Consider the following 25,688-nt stretch of genomic DNA (forward strand, 5'->3'; position numbering starts at 1 on the left):
CACATGTACTATATTTGCTGAAATCAATGTAAAAGTAGCACTGCAATGGCTTATGCTTGTATGTATTTTTATTTGTGAGTGTGGGTAGTGGGTGGTATTCCAATGTATTTAAGGGTAACAAGTTGCTCATAAATTATTTTACTTTCTATTATAGTCAAACATCAGTATCATACATAAGTATCTTTCTTTGGTGGTCAGAGCCGAATGGGTGTGAAAGCAACCGATGACTGGTACAGTGGCACATTGTTAACTCTGGATAAGTTATTAGCTGTGGCTCCTTCTGTGTGGAGACAGAATGCTACTGTTTCAGACTGTAGGTTTATCCATTTGGTTTGATTTCCTGTGACACCCCAAATACCTGACTCAGGTATTCATATATCTGTGTGCGTGTGTGTGTGTATGTGTGTGTGTGTGTGTGTGTGTGTGTGTGTGTGTGTGTGTGTGTGTGTGTGTGTGTGTTTGTGCACATTTGCCTATACACACACACACACACATATATATATATATATATATATATATATATATATATATATATATATATATATATATCCACATATAGGAAAATGTAAGCATGTGCACAAATACACAGACACAGAGGAAATGTAGTTTCCCAATGTTAAGGATAGTGAGCACTTTCCCTAAGTAAGAAAAGAAAAAAGAAGTGAAAACTAATTGTACAGGAATGATTACGCTTGATAATGGCATACAAATCATTAAGAGATCATTGTCAAATCTTGTTATGTAAGATCCATAATATTCATGCTAGGTGAAATCTGTTTTTACGTGGTTTTTATCATTATTATGTTTTCATATACTATAGCAATACTTCATCATCAGACAACAAACTTTTAGGAATACTGTATTGCTGTACTAACCAAGACACTGAGAACATATTGCATTCCATTAAGATGCGGCTGCCCAGGCTTGTGTGTATGTGTGTGTGGGTGTATGTGTGTGTGCATGTGTGCGTGCGTGTGTGCGTGTGTGTGTGCGTGTGTGTGTGTGTGTGTGTGTGTGTGTGTGTGTGTGTGTGTGTGTGTGTGTGTGTGCGTGTATGTGTATGTGTCTGTGTGTGTGCGTGTGTGTTTCTGATCAGCACACACTATTTTTATCATTATTATGACAAACTCACTTAGAACAAGGTTACTTATGCACAATATTTGAACCTCAGGCACATCCAAGGTACCAATAGTTCACCAAGGAGAACATATATTTTTATGGAAGAAGTGGTTTAGTCTCACTGTTATCTGTTTTATTATATAATATATTCATGTAACAAAATGCAGGAATAGATAATTACATTGCTATTTGGCGTTATACTTATCAGACTGATCAACAACCAGATAAACAGTGACTTTGTCCTTACTTAGTTAAGGAGTAAAAAGCAATAAACAAAAATCTCAATAATTGTACAAACTATGTATGTACCACTGTCCTGGTCAGTGTCATTGAAAGTGTTTGTGTATAAGCACACTTGGATTAAAGCATTTGATGTAATTTACATAGCTTTTTATATGGAAATCAGAAAGGTATATATTGCTTGTTACTGCTATATATAACTTAGATCTGACAAAGCTCTGACTGTTAAAGTGATACTACATTATTCAGGTAGTCTGTACCTTTACTCACTGAAGACACTGAGACAGTTCTACTGTTACAACATTAATTTACTGCACATGAGGTTTACATCTAGCTTAACAATAAAAGGTATATATATCAAAACGTACTTCAGCATAGAATAATCAAAGTCTCTGATACAAAACAAAAAGTCCCAATCTTTATAGTGTCTTTTCTGCCTGCATCAGCAGTTTTGAGAATTTTCCAGAATAATAAGTCTTTCCTCTCAAGCTGGTCTGCTGACAGTTTGTTTTCCATATCTTAAACATTCTGTTCCTGAAGAATAACTCCTTTTGTTCTTGGTCTATCTTGCGTATCATATTGACGAGACACAGCTGCATACAAGAGTTTGTCTTGACCTGCTTGTAGATAATAAATTTCACAAGCTGCATAATTTATAAGAGATAAAATATTTTACTTCTGATTCTTATTAACAATGAATGCCAAGCTATATGTTTTTGCCAAGTTAGTTAACTGCATGTACTGTACACATTGAAATGCAGAACATTTATTTTAATTTTTCAGAAAAAATCTACTGAAGTCCATTTTAACATGTTCTTTGCTCTCACAATTCCCTCTTTTCATTTAAAAAGCGGAAAATGACTGTTCATTTTCAACTTCAGTTGTACTCACTGAAACCTTTCCCAGTTTATCTAGGTTAACTATCATGATTTGTTGAATTCTATAAGTTTTTCACAAATGACAACTTAAGTAGCAATTCCAGATAGTATGACTATAATACCTAACACTACTAATACAGGATGTATCAATCAACTTAACAGTTTTTTTTTTCCTGATTTTGACCAACCAGTAAAGATATCCCACCAATTGTGAGCAGTGTCTTTTTTGGTCTTTTCGGCCAAACTAAGTAGTCTATCTTTTGCAATGATGCTTAATGCCTCATAATACAGAATACGTTTATTTCTTTTTTTCAAATATTTTCTGATAATTTTAGTATTGTTCCTTATGTTTTTTAAATTATCCAAGGATACAGATATATTGGGAAGCTGTATTAAGTCATAATTCCAGTTCTGGGAAATATTCACTTCTATGGGTTCAGTAAATACATAGCTCTTATTATTCCATTTAAGGAAATAAACATCCTACAAAAGGTAATTTTAAATTATGACCTACGTCTTGATCTGTAACCAGACAAATATACTGAGGAGCCACTTCTATAAACATTTGAAAAGAAGAAGGCATAATAGTCCATTTATACAAATTAACAGAATGCTGGAGTAGGCATGGTTCATAGACAGGTGAATGCTGTCCACAAATTAGTCCATTTTGAGTCTGTGTACAATACTCGATTTTATGTGTTTTTCCTCTCATATCTATATAATTACCTTCAAATTGTGGCAACCAATACTCATACCCTTCTGGTACGAGAAATATCATAGGTAACACAGTAAATGGATACATAATAGTGGTATCAGTAACATTATAAGGTATAAACTTTCCTGTACAGTATTGTGGAGTACAGTATGTTACTTCAGTAAATAGCTTAATCCAATCTGTATCAGGTATCCATTTGTTAAACAATTGTCGGCACATATTTTTATTTTGTAACATAAGTTCAGTTTGTACTCTATTTTTTTGAAATTTCACATGCAAAGATAGCATAGTGCATTTTGTCCAATTTACAAAAATTGTCATGTTACCATCACATTTCAACATATGTAGCTGCATAGTATCATAATTGTCTAAAAATTGCTGCTGATAATTTATATTGTGCAGGTGTGTCTTCCATATTTCTGGATTCCAAGATGCTTGTAAATGCACAATCTGAGACATATCTTCCCCAACTACTTTTAAATGATTAGTTAGAATTTCAACGTCAGCTGTATTAATAGCTCCAATGCCTGTGCCAAGGCCTCCTAGCACAGTATCATACCAAGACCTTTTATATCGGCACCTGCCTGTGTCTGGGAATGTGATGTTAAAATGTACTACAACCTTTTGATACTGTCTGCCTACCTTTTTACAGGTAGAAGGGATTTTAACCAAATGGTCTGTATAAACAGAGGTAGGTTTACCTGTTAATATTGATAGAACATATGCAAAATGTATGCAGCCTGTAATGACTGTAACATTAGTACATATTACAGAAACTCCAGTAGTAAAATTTAGTTGTATGTTTGTATTATTGGGAGGAATATTAATTCCCTGTATAGTATGATTACCACACTTCTTCACATAGGTGAAGATTAGCCGTTGTATTGATGGTGGATATTTCTTTGAATCTTTTTCTTTTCATAAATAAAATATAGGAAATTGACAACATTTAATAGAAACTTTGGAATTAAATTCAAGGGTTACTTTAGGACTATTTGGTCAAACGTAATAATGACCCTCAGCTGTGGACCAAAATGTAACATTGCCGGAAAACCTTACATACCCGACGATACAACTAGCATTATAAGGACAAGTAAAGTTGTCCTGCTGTCTTTGCCCACAAGAATTATTTACCTGTGATGAACATCCATCCCAACTTAGGTCTACAGTATTATTGTTATTGTTTATTTTCCAAACTTGCATTTCTCTTGTTTGACTCTCTACCCCAAGGGCTCCAATGAGTACAGTCAGTACAATAACAAACAGAATTTTCATTATGTACAATAATATAAGCTTTCCACGTAAGTGGTATTAATTTGAAAAGTTGTTTTGATAGATGCTTGTTTCAGACTTGGCATTTGCCATGAGTCTACAAAACCCCCCCTCAAAACATGAAGTCACTTAATGACTTTCAACTGATCTCTATGAACAAGAATTATTTTGCTCTTTTTCTTTCCTTTAATTTTATACACTAGAGGTCCTAACTGAGCAATTATTTCAAAAGGTCCTTGCCAATTACTATCCCATGGACCATCCATCTGGAATGTCTTGATCAATACCTGTGTCCCAGAGGGAAGGTTTTCTTCTGGCATAACATGATCTTTTGACCGTAATTCGAAAGCTTGCATTTCTGATAGGCTTTGATACAATTCAGAAAAATCTTTTAACCACTGTTGATGCTGTGCAATTTTTAATAATGGTTTGTTTGTACTAACAGTAGGATCGAATGGCAATTGTACAGGCATTTTTCTTCCTGTCATAACTTCAAAAGGTAATATCTCTGTTTTAATGTGTGGAATTGCTATGACACCCAGCAAGATTCCAGGCAAATTTTTTACCCAATTTACGTCTTTTTCCAAGCAGGCTTTCGTGAGGCATTCCTTAAGAGTCCTGTTCAATCTTTCAACAATCCCATTAGACTGGGGTTGGTAAGGAACATGAAATCATTGCTGAATACCAAGCAAATTACACAAAGCTTTCATCAGTTTACTGACAAAGTGTGACCTGTTATTGGATTCGATAACTCGTGGCCATCTCCAATGACAAAAAATGTTTTCATAAGGTTTCTGCTTGTAGCCTTAGCTGTCATTGTTTTTGTAGGAATTGTTTTACCCATTTTGAAAAAACATCAACTACCTCTAGAAGATACCTGTACCCACCTTTAGCTGGGGGTAATGGACCTGCAAAGTCATTTTGGATGGCATACCAAGGTCCATCTGCTGGAGTTACCATTAGTAACTGTGTTTTTTTTCAGTTGAGCAGTAACCTGCAAACATATTAAGCATTCAGCATGCACTAAATCACAGATTTTCTTTAACTGAGGATGCCAGTACTTATTCTTTACAATGGGCCATATCTTTTGTGTACGCAAATGTCCCAATACCTGATGATTAAATTTCACTAACTGTCATGCCTGTTGGTATGGTATATAAGTAAGACTAGAACTGTCTTCAAAACATTTTGCATAATATTGCCCTGGACTTTCTCCTACAAGAGTACATTTTTCTAACTCTTCATGCAGTCCGACCTTAGCTTGGATCTGCAGCAAATCATGTTGCAAATGTTGAGCTGAAAATGTCTGTATAGCATGTACTGCAGTGGTTTTATCTGGTACACTAGAAAGGTGTTCTGTAGGATACAATTGCATTCCTTTTTTTGCTGCCTTTTTGCCATCTGATCAGCATAGTTATTTAACTGAAAATTTTCATTTGTAGGTTTTTGATGAGCTTTTACCTTTAAGATACTGTAGCAACCCACAAGGGTCTGACTACGAACCAAATTCCACACAGTCTGCAACACAGAAGCATGCTTGAGTGGTTTGCCATATCATCAACAAATCCTCTCCTTGCCCATGCAGACATATGCAGCCACAAAGAATTAACGACGTATGCACTGTCTGAAAAAATACTGACAGGTGGAAAATGCTGTAACACATAAAGAATTGCTTTCAGTTCAGCTCACTGAGCAGACATGTGTCCCGGTAACCAAATCAGAGTCAGCTGTCCCACAGAAGGGCTTTCTGGTACTACTGCAAATCCAGTCCGATATTGTCTTTTGTCCCTAAATCGAGTACCGTCAACAAAGATGGATGGCCTGTCTTCCTAAAAATCAGGAGATAAAATGGGCTTTTCTGGATTTGAAATGTGCCTAATGAATTAATGCCATTTTCCTTCATATCCCATGAAGTTAGATAAGTAATACTTATCTCCTGCCTTTATTGTAACTTGCTTGACACTAAATAATGCCAATCATTTTGCAAACACTGCTTGACTGACGTCATCAATCAGTTTATTTAGCTGAGTCTCATTTACCAAAGCCTGTATGACATAATGCGGTGTCTGTACTATAATGTCTTTGGAAAAAGCTGTTAGGTATTCAGTTTGTTTTAAACCCCAGTAAATGGCCAAAAGTTGCTGAATGCACAGGTGATATCCCCTCTCAACATGTGTTATTTTCCTACTGAAAAATGTAATGGGGTATAAAGTCTTTTCCATTCTAGAATCAGAGCCCTGTGGCCACTCCTGTAAAAGCACAACAGAGTGTGTTGGGTCCAGCTGCTATCTGTAACACAAAGGGATGTGTTAGACTTGGAGCTACTAATTCTGTAGCCTTGGCCAATGCTGCCTTTAAATCACAAAAAGACATATTTTCCTTTGGTCCCCACTCCAGAAAGGGTAATTCTTTCTGGCTAGAAAGCATGTCATACAGACGAGCTGCCATGCTGGCATAATCCTCTATGAATTCCCGATTATAATTCATGATACCTAGAAATTTGTGCAAATCCGGAATGGTAACCGGTTTATCCATTTGCAAAATTCCCTGCACCCTCTCCGAACAAGAAGTATGCCCGGAAGGACGTAAAATAGTACCTAGAAATTTTACTTCGGATGTCATGAATTGTACCTTTTCACTTTTAACTTTAAACCCTGCCATCTGCAGAGTTTGAAGGACCTGTGTCACTTCAACTAAATGCTGTTCTTTTGTTTTAGACTGTATTAGTATGTCATCACTGTAATGCAGAACAGAATCATCAGATTCTAGACCTTGTAGTATTCGACCAACTATTTGGTGAAATATAACCGGAACGTTTTGAAACCCCTGTGGTAACCACGTCATGACATACTGTTCATTTTGAAATGTTAAAGCAAACCTTTGCCAATCTTTTTCCTGCAGTGGTACTGCAAAGAAGCCATTAGCTAAGTCTATGACCATAAACCACTAACTTTGTGGTTTTATTCTTGCTGCTAGCTTTGGGACCCCTGGAATCAGATGAACTCAGGGAGTCGTGAACTGGTTCACTTTTCGTAAATCAACAACTAGTCAGTAAGTGCCATTTTTCTTTTTAACTGGCCATATGGGTGAATTTTTAGGGCTATTTCCCTTTTAATTATTCCCACATCAAGCCATCATTGTATGCAATTTTGCATGTCTGTCTCTGCTTCCTTTGGGATTGGATACTGTTTTTGAAACAGTGGAATAAAATCTTTATAACTACCTACAGAAATTGCTTCTGTAGCTTCCCACAGTCTGTGGGCCCTTGAGACCACAACATAGTCATTGGTGACTCCATAGTCAGACACACAGACATCCCGCTCACCAGACTGAGTAAGGAGAAGGTCACAGTAAGCTGCCTGTTGGGTGCTAGAATCCGCCACATAACGCATGCACTCAGGTCTCTCAACAGCAGGTACAAGTATGACTCAATCATTGTCCACGCTGGTGTTAACGACCTGAGACGTACCTCCTTGGACTACATGAAAAGGGACATAGAGGAGCTCTCTGATTATGTAGCCCAAGCAGGTATGACCCTGACCTTGAGCAGTATCCTACCTTCACCAAGAATGATGCCACAATACAGAGATAAGATGATCAGCTTTAACAATTGGCTTAAACTCTGGTGTCATTCAAAGGGGATTCAATGTCTGTCTGCCTGGGATGACATGCTGGACAAGCCACGCTGCTTCGCAAGGGACGGCTTGCACTTGTCACCCCTGGGATTCCGGATTTTGGCAAAGGCTCTTGCCACCACCATAGTGCCTTTTTTAGGCAAGGCTCAAATTCTAAACCTATCACCCTAGAACACAACAAAGAAAAAAAACTAAGGGTAAAGCTGCTCAATGCCAGAAGTCTCAACCTCAAGATGCACGCACTCGAGGCCCTTCTCAGTATGGAGAACATCGATGTCTGTGCTGTGACAGAAACCTGGTTCAAGGCTCCTGAGAGCACCCCAGCACTATCAGGTTTTACCTCATATCATGCGTTCCGGCCCCAAAACCCAGACAATACCAAGAAAGGAGGAGGGGTATCCATATTCATCAAGGACACCCACACCTCAAGATTGGTGGCATCGCACGATGCATCGGAAACCATCCAGGTGCAATTAACCATAGGCAAGACTGCTCTGCAATTTGTAGCATGTTACAGGCCACCCTCGCAAACTCAGGAACCTCATATGGCCTTCCTGAAAACACTGGAGGGGATAAATCTATCTCCGAACACAATCATACTAGGTGACTTCAACTACCCTAATATAGACTGGGAACACTACTCAAGCCCAAACACTCTAGCCCAAAAGTTCCTGGAATTCATAAACTCAAATGCCATGAAACAACTAGTCACCATCCCCACAAGAGGAGAAAACATACTTGATCTCATCATTACGAACATGGGAGCACAATGTTCAACGCCGGAAGTATACCCTCACTGGTGAGATCAGATCACAAACTAATCTCGCTGGAGGTCCTCATCCCGCCCCCCCCCCAAATGAAAAAGACCACAGTAAAGAACTTCTCGAAAGCCGACTTCACACTTCTAAAGACTAGTGTGGTCTCCTTTAAGGCCCCTGAGCCGGCGGTAAACATTACTCAAACCGCTGAATCACTTACAAATGCCTTCTACCAGCACCTGCAGGGCTGCATGGATCAGGCAATCCCAAGCAAAACAAAGACTCTTTGTACCAAAGGCAAGTGTCCAGTCTGGTGGACCCCAGCCATAAACAAACTCTACAACAAAGGAGAAAGCTACTACAAGATAGAGCAAAATCCTTAAAAGGTAAGACACTGCTGATCACTATAAGTAAAAGCTAAGAGCTCTCATAAAACATCCAAAGCTAATTTTGAGAAAAAAATAGCTAAGGACTCTAAAGACAACCATAAGGCATTCTTTAGCTATGTCAGAAACCTAGGAGGAAACTCCCAGATATGCTCAGAATTAGTTCAAAATGATGTGAAGATTACTGATCCTACAGACATTGCCAACATACTGGCTGACAGGTTCAGTGCAAACTTCTCCCCCCCCCAAAGGAGAGATATCTATACCAAATGATTGTAGCCCCCTAAACATCTCTAACGCCCAGGTGAGAACTGCTCTCTCCAAGGCAAAGAACACAGCATCCATGGGACCTGATGGTGTCCCCGGCTGTGTGCTCCATGAACTCAACGAGGAATGAAACCCACAGTTAGGACAGCTGTTTAATCTTAGTCTCACCTCCGGATACGTACCCAGGGAGTGGCGCACAGCAACTGTGGTCCCACTCCACAAAGGCGGTGCCTCCACCGACCCTGGAAATTACCGTCCCATTAGCTTGACAAGCCTTATCTGCAAAGCCATGGAGAGGATCATAATGGATCGCATAAATAAAGACATAGGGAAATTGCAGACCTTGGATCCAACCCAGTTTGGCTTTGTCAAAGGCAGATCATGCCTTTTAAACTTGGTTGACTTTTTCGAAACAGTCACCAAGGCCATCGACGAGGGTAAGGCGGTCCATACAGCCTACCTAGACCTGGCGAAGGCTTTCGATACAATACCCCACTCGGGTATCATTGAAAAACTCATCAACTTAAATGTAAACCCATACATTACAAGATGGGTTGCAAACTGGCTGAGTGACAGAACCCACAGGGTCAGAGTTGCTGGTGCCATGTCAGACTCAAAGCCTGTCACAAGTGGAGTCCCACAGGGCTCAGTCCTGGGCCCACTCTTGTTTGGCATCTACTTTTCTGAAGTACAAGCAAACACAGGAGGGTTATGGCTGACAAAGTTTGCAGATGACTGCAAACTGGGCGCCGTAGTTGAAAACACATCCGACACAGATATCCTTCAGAAGGGTCTCACAGAAATGGATAACTGGTGCCAGAGCCATGGCCTAAAGTCAAACGCCAAGAAATGCATAGTCATACCCTTCGGGAAAAATAAGGTTACCCCTAGCTACCATATAGGTGGCAATCCCCTGATCACAGAAGAAGTTATCAGGGACCTGGGAACCCAGGTTGACAGTAGCCTTTCATTTGACACTCATATTGCTAAAGTAGTTAGGAAGACCTTCTACATTGCCCACCTTATCATGAAGGGATTCACATCTAGATCAAGGGAAGTCATAGTCTCCCTATACTCATCACTCATCAGACCAATGATCGAGTACAATGCCCCATATCTGACCCGACACTTGCAGCAGCTGGAGAGGCCACAAAAGTTCCTCACCAAAAAGATAAAGGGTCTCAAAAATCTGTCTTATGCTGCCCGACTGAAAGAACTCCAGCTATATTCAGTTGCTTACCGCTTGCTCAGAGGTGACCTATGCCTGACATACGAGGCCATGTCAAACCCAGATTTGATGAACATGCTTCATCTCAAAAAATCTAGATCCCTCAGAGCCACAAGGGCGGGAGACTTAAACCTCGACACGGTTATTAATAGGACGTGCTGGAGGGATAGATTCATCACCCAGAGACTCCCTATGCTATGGAACAAGATCCCGGTTTATGTGAGGCAGAGCACCTCGCTGGCCTTGTTCAAGAGGAATCTTGACCAATGGATGGTAGACCGCAGATACACCCCAGGGGTTACCTCAGTGTCACTGCTCGACAGAGGCACAGTAAAATAATGGGCATAGTTTCTCCAAACTAAAGGGGTGGCGTAAGCCACAAAACTATGGGCTAGGCTTATAAATGCCCTCGGGCAGATAGCCTAGTATGACCCTATGAACCTATGAACCTAGAGGAAACTGTTGTTTTACCTTTAACCATACTTCATTTTCAGTAGGGATGATGGTCCGGCACTTTTCAGAACTGTTTGATACATGTATTGCCTCAATCATACACAACATGGGACCTTGTCCTTGCCATATAGTGCCATTAGGAAAGTCTATGACAATTCCCGTTTTGGATAATATATCCATTCCCAAGACTGTGGAAGTGCAAGAATTATGCATCAAAAATACCTCTTTCACTGGTTCCCCTTGACGGGAGAATTATACTTGTACATGTTTACTACCTATGGCTAGACATCCAGAGCCATTAAAACCTGAAATACATGTACGTTTAGACAAGTCAGGAGGCAAATGCCTACTTGTCACTGAGACAGCCACCCCTGTATCTAGTAGAACATCTTCCAACAGGTTCCCCTCTAGCCAAATGTTGATAAGTGGTCGCCTATCTTTCCCTTTCTTGAAGTTAGTCAAGAAAGAGACTTGGGTAGGGGGGGTCACACCCCTATAGTAGATCTGCTTCCCACCCCCAAATCATCGGTGTTATTGGACTGCAAAGTACATAATTGCAGTGTTTCCTCAACTTCTTCACAGTCAACATAAGAAAATCGATTAAGTTCATGATGCAAAGCTATTCTCTGCTGATAATTAGGAATTACTGGACCCTCAGGAACAAAGTTAGAAGGAACAATTGTATCCTGTGTGCTAACAATATTACCTTGTACATTGACACTAGCTGTCACACCATCCCTTTGCTCTACTGGGAATACTGACTATTGAGTGTTTGTGGTATATAGGGGTTGTTGCTGTAGTCCCCTATTACTGTCTATCACATATTGTTGTGAAGTGTACTGCTGTGTTTGTACTTCTGGCAGCATTATCTGTTGCTGTCATGGTACATGTGGCTTGTCAAAAATTTTCACGGTAAGAAACTTACCCTTTGCCTCTTGTTCCTGGCCCCATCTGCGATAATATTTACAATCATTTTTAGTATGACCTACCTGTTTACAGGAATAACAAATAGGCTGTCTCTTTGGAGGACCCTCTATAGATTGAGTAACTTGAGAAGCTAACTGAGTGGCTGGGGGAGCTGATGCTGCCTGTTGTTGCCCCTGTATAACTTGCCCTTGACATGATTGTCCTGCTGCCTGCTGTGGGACTTGCTGTGCCTAATTAATCCATCTCCCACGCCCCCTTCCCCTTACTTCATTAACAATGGGTGCAGAACGAGGAGTGTACATTTTTTGCTTATGAACAGCATTATCTTTACACATAATACGTGCTCACAGCAATTTATCTACTAACTCTGTGAGTGTATTTGAAGATTCCTCATAAATAAGTTTGATATCCCCTGGAACACCTTCCAAATGGTCCAAAAAGGAGCGCATAACAGCTTTTTGAAATTGACATCTTTCATATATTTTTCATCACTGCCATTAACTAGCATATATGCCAGCTGATAATGTTCGGCTTGTTCTTCCAAAGAATCACACACTGTCATTTTAAACTGATTGAAAAGTGTTGGTGTGAGAGATTGCCGCCTAGTGTATGCTAACAATACTGCTATCATTTTTAGGTGTTAAGTTTGTATTGGATACTGCTTTTGCTGAATATAAGCCATGAAACGCTGAGGAATAAAATTCCAGAAACAACGTTCAAGTGTATCATTCTATACAGTGCCTACAGTTTTAAGAACCCAAGCTTCAAATGTAATCATGTTATTAAAAATACCCTTCTGTTCATCCCACTTAGGGAGAGTTTCTAACATCCTAGCCTGATAATAAACATCATCAGAAAAGCCTGCTGAGGCTACAATAGGACTGGTAACAGCAGTTTCTACTGCTTTAGACTGATTTTTCTAACAGGGCTTGTAATCTTAAAAGATCTTGATTAGCTAAGTCTGCTGCTCCAGCAGCCTCAGATTCATGTGTCTGTAACTGAGCTCGTAATGTGTTTATCTCATCTCTTGCAACAGTTACATCATGCTGTGTGCCAGCCAGTTGCTTGTCATATTTTTCTTGCAAATGGGACAATTTTACTCATTAACCCTTTTATCATATCAATAGCTTTACTGCCCTGTTCAATAACAGTTTGTGTAAAGGTCTTAATTTTAGTCTGTGAGACTTTCAAAAACTGAGAAAATTCTTTTGTACATTCAGCAGTGTCAGCATGCAGTTTACCAGACGCATTCCATTTATCACAGTAAGTCTGAAAATGACCCATGAGGTTAAGATCTTGCTGGTTGCTAACTTTAGAAATCCAATCTTTAAACCCCTGCAAATCAGACTGTAAAGTACAAACTTTGACATCTGCACCACCCTCTAACAAATATTTGCAACAGGATATATAGAAACAGGAGCCATTGTCTGTGCTTCAGGCATTACTTTATCCTGGTTGTGTTCCAGATTTTTTTCAATACGTTTATGACAAGGCATGCAAAAAGCAACATTTAAATCATTGCAAATAGCACATTTTTGTACATTCTGTGGCACATTTGCGTTATGTACATACCAATCAAAGGTAGCAAACCATTTGCATAATGCTAGATTGCCAGTTTTACCTAGTAAAGACTTACAGGTGCTAACATGCTGATCATACCATGTATTTAAATAATTCCACACATCTACATATGATTCAGACACATCAACAGTAAAAGACTTAGTGCACGTCTTGGCATTTTCATGAATTGCATTCATTGTTAAAAGAAAAACAGAAGAAAATATTTACCACAAATGTTCAGGACAAGGTGGCCAGTCTTGGCACGGAGATCAGTTGTGGGAGAATTCTCTGCTGTCTTTTACAAGATGCTGGTGAGACATATTTTCAGCAGTGGAAATTTTGGACCTCAATATCACCAACTGTCTGAAGGAAAATTAATGTACTACCCTGTACTGCACTGCAGTGTTTGTCCTCCAGTCAATGGACAAAGTTTTAGGAAGAGAAGAATTGATTCTAAGAAGGTCTGTGCTGGAATGTTGTGCTGTGAGAGGCACCTCGTCAGGTCAATCCACCCCCTGATTATTTGTACTGGACTGGTCTTGCCACTGTTAAAGTGGTAATACACTATTCAGGCAGTCTGTACCTTTACTCAATAAAGACACTGAGACAGTTCTGTTATTACGATATTCATTTACTGCACACAAAGTTTACATCTAGCTTAACGATGAAAGGTATATACATCAAAACGTACTTCAGCCTAGAATAATCAAAGTCTCTGAAACAAAAGAAAAAGTCCCACTTTATAGTGTCTTTTCTGCCTGCATCAGCAGTTTTGTTCTTGGTGTATCTTGCGTATCATATTGACGAGACACAGCTACATACAAGAGTTCGTCTTGACCTGCTTATAGATAATAAATTTCACAAGCTGCATAGTTTATAAGCGATAAAATATTTTACTTCTGATTCTTATTAACAATGAATGCCAAGCTATATGTTTTTGCCAAGTTAGTTAACTGTGTGCACTGTACACACTGAAATGCAGAACATTTATTTTACATTTTCAGAAAAAATCCACTGAAGTCCATTTTAATCTGTTCTTTACTCTCACACTGACAAGAGCAGAAGGGCTCATGTCTTGTTTTAACTTACTAAACCATGGTTTAAATAAGCAATACCAACTTGAATCCTGTTTTCCTATTTTTAATAATAATAATAATAATAATCATGATAATAATATGAAGTGATCTATGACACAGATCTACATAAGAGGTTTTGGAATCTAGTTTAATAATTTATATGCCAATATCAAGAGTAATCATTCCTGTACAAAAGAGTTTCCTTTTTATGTGTATAATTAGTGGGAAAGGTAGACTTGACATTAAGTTGATGTTTGATGTGGTTAACATTGACACAGTAATGTCAAATTGCTCAGCATTGATAAACTTCCTCAGATGCTCTGTGGTTACATCTTGGAACAGGCAATACAAAAAACATTTTTGCAGAGAATCAAGACCGTCTGCATCTAAGATGCCCCCTGCTAATTATATCTACTAATTCTGAGATAGCACAATCCCCGGGAAAATTCCTTCTTGCAGAACTGCCAACCATCTGCAGGTTGATCATCATAAGAACCTATATATATGTGTGTGTGTGTGTGTGTGTGTGTGTGTGTGTGTGTGTGTGTGTGTGTGTGTGTGTGTGTGTGTGTGTGTGTGTGTGTGTGTGTGCGTGTGTATATATATATATATATATATATATATATATATATATATATATATATATATATATACATATGCACAGAGAGGCAGAGACAGAGAGATGCATCCTATATGCATCATCAGATTTATCTTATGTGTCAACAACTCAACTTTAAACAACAGAAAACAATGTAAGTACACACTGTTACACATGTACTCAAAATAAACACTAACTCCCTCCAAACTGGGAGCACTCCCACATACATCAAACTCCTATAGCCCAAACTTAGTCTTTGTTGGATTTACCGATACATGTAAGCATGCAATCTTATCCACCATAGTCTGTTTTGGTGACATTACAGTATGTCATATATCCATCTATAGCAAGATACTTATGAAAATCACCTATTCATATTCTTTGAAATTTTAGGCAGTGTTCTTATCTTGTAATCTATTATTCTTCCATTCTTTTGGTGAAAAGAAATGCATTCCGGCAGCATAGTAAACAGATTCTGTGAACATTTTCATCAAAGTTATTACAAAAACCTAGTTTATGCAGTGTATCAGAGTCATAGTTACTAACTGAAAATTGAATGCTGTCTTGGAATAGCTATATAGGCATTTTGTAATATATATAAAATATGTTTAATTTTGCATAATAAATAATCACCTTCTACATAAACAAGTATTTAACTTAAGAGATCCTTATCATGCTGTAGTCACTGCAGTCTAGAGATAAGTTTTCCGAAGTTAGACTATGTTTAGCTTAATAGAGTTATTCCTGGTATTCCATATAATGCACTTTCTAATGCTTATTAAGTCTTTTACTTTTATAGAGTTAATTACAATTATATTGAACAATGTTTTCAATCATCATTTAAATGTGACCAATGGAGAATAACCTCTTTTGTTTTAGTGACACTGAGTGGCAGTACCAATAATACCTTTGAAGGGTTTCTTTTACAAGCACGAGCAACGAATAATGCATCCAACCCTCACGGATCGTTTCAAGTCTCCAATAATGACTCACAAACCTTAACTTGTGGTGATCTGGCAGTAAGTAAAATACATTCTGCATGTGACATGTAAACAAAACAAATGAAAGGGATGAAAGAATTAATGTATATGCTATAGTTAGTGAAGCTGCGTAAAGTTTCCACTCCTAGATTACTTAGAAGATTCTTGTGTGAAATCTTCACTGGAGATTTGTATTTTTATTTTTCATTTGTATTTTACTATAGGTTGTACCTTGATGCATGTTTTCTCCAACAGCTGATTAATTTTTCTTGCTAGACCTATCTAGGTCTACCAAGTGATGAGTTTTTACTTAAAAACAAAAGTCATATCTCCATTTTGATTTAATTTTTGAAGATTAAATGATTTATATGGAAATTTGGTCAGGGGGATCACTTCAAGACACCATCAAATCATTTCTAAAATGGTAATATCTTTTAGTTATAGACAGGATATATATGAAGGAAGATAAGATATCCTAAGAAGAATGCAAATGCTGTGGCTGGATCAGTTGAACAATAAAAGTAATTCCAGGAAGGGCTATACATTCAGTGTAATAATTTACTGACAGCATTATTTACCTAGAGTTGCTATTAGCTAGTGGTGATTTATGTCTTTTATAAGATCTCTAGAATGGAAGTCTGCATGGTCATGACAAGTTTGCCTAAGGAATAATTTCTTTTTAGAAAGATAAATGTAGTATACCCCTTGACCATCTGATTAAGACTATGCATAGAAAATTACTTTATCGTGTTGAGGCCAAACTCTCCAGTATTAAATTAATACTGATATTGTAATTAAAGCAAAATGTGTTTAGCAGAAATAGTTAGCTGAAGGGGTTGCTGGGAGTAGCTATACTTATAGTAGGAGACATTAGTAACTATTTGCCAAGGATAGCTTCCACTGTGATCAACATGGTTCAGATTGAAGTATTTTAATAAATCTGACTATAAATCTAATACTGTTGGAGTATGCACATATAATACTCAGTTATTTTATTACTAGTCTTAGAAATGCCAGGATACACCATCAAGGCTTGAAATACCTCTGGGTCGATAGCCTAGTAACCTCCTATGATCCTAAAATGGCAGTAACTATTATATTATATAATATGCATATACACTCTTCTGTAGCTTTGTTTTACTTATCATCACATTCCACCCTAAAGAAAGCTTCTTTTTTTGAAATTACAAAGTACAGTGAAGCACCATCCATGCATCTTGAATTCAACACTTTGTGGTGATCCTGAAAAAACAAATGGCTAATATAAGTGAATAATACAATTATTTACAAAACATTAGAAAATACACTATTAGCAATGAGTGACAAAGTTACATAACTGTCCCCATTACTCTGTCATAACTCCTGAAGTGGTTATGCACAGACATGTCGACTACTCCTGATCATTAGAATGCTGCCCAGTCTAGAACTGGAACTGGAAACAAATGCAAAACTGGAAGAAAAACGTTGAGACAGGCTATTATAACATGAATTAGAACTTTTTATCTTTACTAGACAAACCTAAGTCAACAGTATTAGGAACAGGAGCATTCAATTGCATTGGCAGGCCAGCACATTGTCTGCGACTGTGAACAATTGATCCTGAACTTCCATTCATGTGTTGGATATTATGTTAGGTAAGTCTGTTGTGGGTACAACTTTATTGGACATAGATCTGGCTATACTCCTCTCAAATTGGTTTGATTGCTGCACCGCAACACTGTATTTAGATTGATACTCAATTGGAACCAATTGGATATCTTTTCTATTTTGTCTAATCATGGTATCAGCTCTTATTTGCTACATGTTGGATCATGGTCCAATACCTTCTGCTCTGCAACAGCTACTGTGTTTGACATTTTTTCCTCTATAACTTCAAGGAGACTGCTTGGATTGGCTGAATGAGAGATAGTGGATGTACAAAATGATGTTGGTCATACAACTTTTAATATGAAACTTAGGCTTGTTGGTCATTTTGTTTGACTACATTATACAGAATTACTGAGGCTCACGTTTTTACTCTGATGCTGACATGTCAGTTTGTATTTGACTTCTAAGCATTAGTTGTGAAGTGCTTACTCTGGTAGCACTGTGTGGAGTGGCTTGAAATGTGATGAAAGCTCTGTGAGGATCAGTTTGTTATATCCTTTTGGTGGTTTATACTGTTCTCTCAGCTTCACCATCTGACTAACGATAATAAGGCATTGGCCCTGCATGGGTGAACCCACTGTCAGTAAGACACTGTTGAAACTCACTTGACATAAACTGTGTACCATTGTATGTAACCAGTTCAACAGGTGGGCCATTCCTTGAGAACATTGTTTGAACCTGACTATTATTTGGTGTTTGGAAATGATTATTTTTGTCATGAGTGGAGCATACCGCTGTAAGGCATTTTTAGCCTTCAGTCTCACAAAAGTCAGCAGCTATCATTTGCCACAGTCCTTGAGGGATGGATGTTGACATTATTGGCTGTCACCTCTGCAATGATTTATGTGCACTGCAGAAATGATACTTGGACATAAGATCTCAATGTCCTAGTTGATGTTTGGCCACTGCATTGACGTTCTAGCTCTTTCTCAGCATTAGGGACATGTTTATGACCTCTGTGTTGAAAGATTAAATGCAGATGTTTGTCCTTCTACAACCAAAGTCTGATTAATGCACTGAGCATTTTTAGGCTGTTAACCTTCTCAGCACTGTATTAACTTATGTATTAACTTATGCGAAGTACTAATAAAATAACTTATCTATGTAAGAGATGACATATACTATACTGTTACAGTTTACAGTTTTTAATATCTCAGGTTTAGTTTCTCAGTGCAAGTATGGATGATAACTTTCCATTCTCCATTTACCTCAGAACAAACGTGTTCCTACATGTACCACATCTAATAAAAATCAGACCTAACACCATTTAGTCACTGTCCTTTTTTATACACTTTTTATGAAAGCAGTCTTTTGATGTTAATACTGTTAGAATTTGCCTGATGTCATGCAGTCTGTGCATTGTGTTCTGTTTTAAGGTGAATTATGTGACAATCTTAAACTGTCTCCAGCCAGTAGGGAGTTGTTCATTCCTACACCTGGGTTTCTCAGGAGGCAGAGAGGCCTTCTTCTCTGTAACTTAAGTTTGTACCAAGCACAGAACATTTATATCACACACAGTAGGATACCAAACCATGCATATTTTTCTGCTTATTTCTAACTAAAGAAAATGTAACCCTTTATATGCATAGTCTAACAAGCAGAAGTGTGCACGCACTATTATAAGTGCATATATATATATATATATATATATATATATATATATATATATATATATATATATGTATGTTTTAACATGCAAAAATGTACATGCACTATTGTAAGTGTCTAAATGCATATTATCTAACAGTTCTCCCATGTTGTTTCAAAACACACAAAACAGTTTACACTGATATGTATTCTTCGGTCAGATCACAAATTTCATCATGATTTACGGAAAACACATTAGGAAACAAAACCTTTAGTTTTCTTTTGATACAACAAGTTAAAATACAGTTCCACACAGTGAGTATAATAATAACAAACATTACTAACAGAATTGTGTGCATAATCTAGTCTAACAACTTTTTTCTTTTGAAGAACATCCTGTAAAAATATCCCACCATTTGGGCTGTATCTCCTTCAGTTTTTCTGCTAACTTGATTAGCTTATTCTTTACAATTACAGAATTTAATTCATGACTTAGGATTGTTCTATTAACCTTTTACAATTGCCGAATTAATTGTTTGCTTTCGTTTATGACTTTATGTAATGATTCTAATTAAATTCCTACATTAATCATTGACAATGTCTGTAGATTCCATCACACAGGTATTGCAGCCTTGTTTCCTGGAATAAACACATATGTGTTATTATGCTAGGTTAAATGAGTGATGTTATTAAGATAACCTACGAAGGGACGTTGTTTAGTAAATGGTAAACTTTGATTTGTCACAATGCATACAAACTCTGCGCCTATCTCCGTGAACATTTCAAAACTAGAAAGTAAAATTGTCCATTTACATAGATTTATGGAATGTTGTAAAAAGCATAGTTCATATACTGGTGAGTTTTATTTTGTAAACCCATATAATTTCCCTCCAGATGGGGTAACCAGTACTGATACAGATAAAATGGTGGTCCAAAAATCAGTGGTAAGACTACAACTTGACACATTACTTTTGAATTTGTTATGTTATAATGTGTAACTTTTCCTGTACAGTATGTATTTGTGCAGACTGTTGCCCATGCATTTCAATCCAATTGGTACTCGGGATTTATCTTTTAAACATGGTCCTCCACACATATTCATTGCTAGACATTAATTCCATTTGGACTGAATTTTCTTGTATTTGTACATATAGAGCCTGCAAAGTAAATTTAGTCCAATCTACAAATTTAGTAACATTTACATCAAAATCTAATATGCTAATCAAAGAGTCATTAAAATGTTGTAAAAATATTTTGAAAATGTATGTGTCTTTTGTGATGTCCATATGGTAAGTGACAATTGTGCCTGTAAATGTACAATTTGTGAAATATCCTGACTTGTCAGTTTCTATGTCAATTGAGTTTAAGGCCCTTAAGCCTGTACCATCATCATCATCATCATCATCATCCCCTTTTTCCCATTTACATGGGGTCGGGGTATCGTATTAACTGTCGCCAACTCTCTCAATTCAGTGCCACTCTCCTGCCTTCTTCAACACTCATGCCTGACTGTCACAGATCTTCTTTCACACAATCCATCCACCTCTTTGCTGGACGCCCTCGCTTCCTCTTACCTTCTTCCTGTCTGTCCCAAATCTCCCTCACCATATTGTCTTCTACTTTTCTACACATGTGCCCATACCATCGTAATCTGTTTTCTTTGATCTTTTCTGTAATTGGAGCTACTTTGGCTTCTGCTCTTATGTCCTCATTTCTTCTCCTGTCCTGCAGTGTGCATCCTACCACCTTTCTCAGGCACTTCATTTCCATCACCTCTAGCTTCTTCAACTGTTCTGCCTTTACTGCCCAGGTTTCTGTACCATACAGTAGTACTGGTCGCACCACTGTCTTGTACACCTTACTTTTCAGCTTCTTTGGCATTCTTCTGTCATATACTACACCTGATACTCTATGGCAGTTGGCTGCAGCCCCTCTGATTCTAGCTTTGACCTCTTCATTCAGACTACCCTTCTCCTCAACCACCCCTCCCAGGTACTTGAAGCTGTTTACCTGTTTCACTATCTTCCCATCTATCTCTATTCTCAGCTTCTTCTGATTTCCCCAATCTGCTGCCATTACCACTGTCTTATCTGTGCTTAGTTTCATCCCATGTGCCTTCAGATTTGCATTCCATTCTCCTATCCTTTGCTGAAGTTCTAGATCAGAGTCTGCCTGTACTGCCACATCGTCTGCATACAGCAGCTTTGTTGCTCTGACCCCTCCAACCTGTTTGCTGATGTAGTCCATTACCAGTATGAACAGCAGTGGGCTCAGAGCTGAACCCTGGTGTACACCCACTCCCACTGGGAACCCCTCAGTGAGGCTAAACACTGTTCGTACTTGAGTCACTGGGTCCTTATACATAGCCTGTACTAATTCTACCAATGTTTCTGGGACTTCAAACCACCGCAGTACTGCCCAGATCAGCTTTCTTGGGACCTTGTCATATGCTTTCTCCAAGTCTAGGAAAGCCCAGTTTGACTCTCTCCTCTTCTCTAGTTTCTTCTCAAGTATCTGTCTCAATGCAAACATCGGGTCAGTTGTGCTGCTTCCTTATCTGAATTTGAACTGTTCATCTCCCATCTTACATTCTACTATTCTGCGTATCTGTTTATCAATCACCCTCTCCAGAACTTTCATGCAGTGTGGTAGGAGTTTGATGCCTCTGTACTGTCCACAGTTGTGGATGTCCCCTTTGTTCTTGTACACTGGCACAAGTATGCTTATTCTCCAGTCATCTGGAATATGCCTTTCTCTCCACACTGCAATTAATACCCTCAGGAGCCATTTCTCCCCTAGCTCACCCAGCATCTTTTTCATATCTGCTGTGACCTCATCTGAGCCTGCTGCTTTCCCTGACTTCATTTTCCTTAGTGCTGCTCTTACTTCTTCTAAGCTGGGCTCCTCTTCTACTCTCATTGTAGGCTGTTTCTGGGGCAGTACCACTTCTGTGGGGTTTTCTTCATTCAGAAGCTGCTGGAAATACTCCTTCCATCTGCCTTTGATGTCCTGTGGGCTGGTAAGCAGGTTGTTGCTGGAATCCCTTATGAAGGGTGTCTGACTATCTTCTTTATCTTTCTGTCTTTGCCTTGCAGCCTGGTATAGTTTCTTTGTGCCCCTTACTGAGTCACTTTCCAGAAGCTGATAGAGTGCCTCTGATGCCCTATTCTTTGCTATTGCAACTTCTTTCTTAGTTTCTTTGTTAGCCAACCAGTAGTCCTTCCTAGCTTGGTCAGTCTTTTCAATCTCCCACTTCTTCCTGCACTCCTTCTTTCTTTTGATTACTTCCTGCACTTCTGCATTCCACCACCAGCTTTCCTTATGTACCTTATTTCCATACCTGGCTCAGCCACATACCTTTTCTGTAGTCCTAACACATGCTGTTTTTAGGCACTGCCACTCTTCTTTAACGCCACCTATTTCCTCCTCTTCTTGGGGTGCTAGAGCCCTGAGTAATTCCTTGAACTGCTGTACTTTCTCTCCAGTCAACTTCCAGGTCTTCAGTCTGGTCTCTGTTGACCTTAGAGCCTTCTCTGACCACTGCTTGCAGCTGATTGTGGCAACTACTGGTTTATGCTGTGAACCGACTGTTTCGCTGGGGATGACTTTGCAATCATGGATTCTACCCCAGTGCCTTTTCCTTACTAGGAGAAAGTCTACCTGAGTTGCATGTTGGCTACTCTTGTATGTAATCTTGTGACTGTCTCTCTTTCTGAACCATGTGTTGGCTACTATCAAGCCATTTGCCAGACAGAAGTCTAGAATGGCTTCTCCTTCTTTATTCCTATTGGTCCACCCATGTGGACCCAGGCAGTCCTCATATCCTGTTCTGTCTGTCCCGATATGTGCATTTATGTCACCCATTATCAACACCAATTCATGTTGTCCTGCTTTATCTAGTAGGTCCTGCAACTGCTGTCTGAATGCACTCTTTTCCTCACTATCACAACCCTGCTGTGAGGCATAGGCTGAGATTATGAATACTGTCCTATCATTACACTGGAGTCTGATTGCCATGAGTCTGTCATTAATTCTGATGATATCCCTCACTGACTTCTGAAGCCTCTGTCTCACCACAATTCCTCCACCATTTCTAGCCTGTCCACCACCTGAGTAGTAGAGTCTGGATCCCAAGCCAAGTGGCTTTGTTGCACTGCCCTTCCATCTCGTCTCTTGGATACATAGGATGTCCAGCCTCCTCCGTATCATCATGTCATCCACTTCTAAGCTGCGGCCTGTCAGTGAACCTACATTAAGCGTAGCAATTCTCAGTTCATGTTTGGCAGGTTGGTTGGTTTTATGTCCAGCTTTCACTCAACAGAGCTATCCCAGGTAACCCAGGCTGGGCAACTAGACACCGGCCAGCCAGTAGCCTACTGAACCAGGGCTGCTGGGCTTTTATGGCGGGCACACACTGGCCAATAGGGGCACATATACCCCTCCCACCGTTAGCATGAGTCCCTGGCGTGAGTCACAGAGTAGGCCGGGTCCTCAACCCACTTATCACCAGTAACTACCCATGCCCATTTTTTGGCGACAGTCAACATGACCGAATCACCTAGAGCCATATTTTACACCGTTGAGTGGCTAGCCCTGCCACGGCATGCAATTTGTGATCCATGTTTTCCTATCTTGAGGATACTGCGCACCACAATAGATGCCCAAAGCGGTTGGTCTTTTTACAACTCTTCTCCCCATTGGACACTATATAGAGTCTGTGCTGCTGCCCACAGCTCCATTCATTGGTGAGTTTGAGATGGAAACACTCAGCATGTTTTTTGAACATGGGAGAAACCCCATGGAGACACAGAGAGAACATGCAAACTCCAAACAGGCATTAGTCGGAGGTCAGAATCGAACCTTGTACCTTGTGCATTGGAGGCGAAGACCTTAACCACTAAGCCATCTGGTCTCTTAAGCCTGTACCCATACCCCCTAAAAGATATAGCCAGTAATGTCAGAAGGGAATGAAATATTAAAGTGTATTACTGTTTTTGAGTAGTTTTGCCCCACTACCATACATGTTGATGGTACCCTGGTTACTTGAACAAACTTGGCTGTGGGATTATTATTAAATGTTCTTTTTTTTTTTTTCAAAACAGGTTTATTGTTTTAACATATAAGAGAAATATCATAACAATTTTATACAAGTAATTAAAAATAGGTATTATTATAATATTCAACAAAACAACTAAAGTATTTACAAAGACATCCACTACAATCAGATCAATTAATTAAACTAAAATACCATGCTATTGAAATTAAAATTTTTTTAACAAATTTTGTAAATTATCCCATACAATAAAATAAGATGTTTTTCTGTTTGTTCTAGTCCTAATTGTGTTTATTTCCATATGGCACACTATATTCATAACATTTTTAAATTCATTGAACGAAGGAGGTGTATCTGAAATCCAATTTCTAGTTATTATTTTCCTAGCCACTGCTAGAATAGACCATAACAAGGGAAGCTTAACCTTTTAACACTTTGAGGTACAGGTGTGTTGAATAATATAAGAGATTTAGAAATAATGAAATTATCTGTAAAAGAGCCTGCAAAATTCATTAATTGACTTCCAGTATTCTTTCAATTTTATACAGTCATAAAACATATGAGCCCAGTCAGCATTAATTTCTACATTACATCTCTTACATAGATTATCTTTATTATTTATTTTATTCATCATCAAAGGTGTATAAAAGATCTATGTAAAATTTCCATGTATAAAGTCTCCAGACAATGGAAGACGTAGTTCTATAAGCAGATTCCAATATATATTGTTTATCTTGTTGATTTGGTGGGTCCCTATTAATAGAAGTGAAATAATTCCAGTATGAATCTACACTGTAAAAAGTTTCTTGTCTGATAGCTTTATGTATGTATGAAAGTTTACCTTTATCAGAAACTTTATGTTGTAAATTTAATATCAAGTAATCAATCAGTGTTGGAATAGATTCTTTAACAGTTATAGACATTAAATCTATTTTATTAATGAAATGTTGTCTAAAGGTCTGAATCTCTAACCAGCAAGTTTCTCTTAGATCAAATTCTTGTTTTAAGAAATCTAGATTTTTAACTTTATTATCAGATATCAACTGATACCAGTACTTTAGATCATTATCTATAGCTAAATGAGTTCCTTCAGAAGTAGATGACAAAAGCATACCCTGAGTATACATTATAGGAAATACAATAAAATTCCATTCCCTATACTTAGGGTGCATGAATATAAAGTTACGATAACTAATAATAATATTTAATGGGTAACAAACCATATGTTTAGGTGTAATAGGTGAAGTACAAAATTCCTTTAGTAACCATAACATGGAGTTATTTACAATCATATTTTTATGTGTTAAGG

The 25,688-nt window shown here is 38.4% G+C and overlaps 1 protein-coding gene across 1 annotated transcript in view; it reads left to right on the forward strand.

Moving 5' to 3' along the window:
- LOC122814206 (putative ferric-chelate reductase 1) overlaps nucleotides 1–25,688 on the forward strand; it is a 183,975-nt gene that overhangs the window by 65,312 nt on the left and 92,975 nt on the right. The window contains exon 3 of the mRNA XM_044086810.1: nucleotides 15,992–16,131. Coding sequence (XP_043942745.1) covers nucleotides 15,992–16,131 — 140 coding nt within the window. The remainder of the gene's footprint in view (nucleotides 1–15,991; nucleotides 16,132–25,688) is intronic.

This window comes from Protopterus annectens, chromosome 10.part0 (genome assembly GCF_019279795.1).
Source record: "Protopterus annectens isolate FY-2018-M chromosome 10.part0, PAN1.0, whole genome shotgun sequence".
In the NCBI taxonomy this organism is placed as follows: Eukaryota; Metazoa; Chordata; order Ceratodontiformes; family Protopteridae; genus Protopterus; species Protopterus annectens.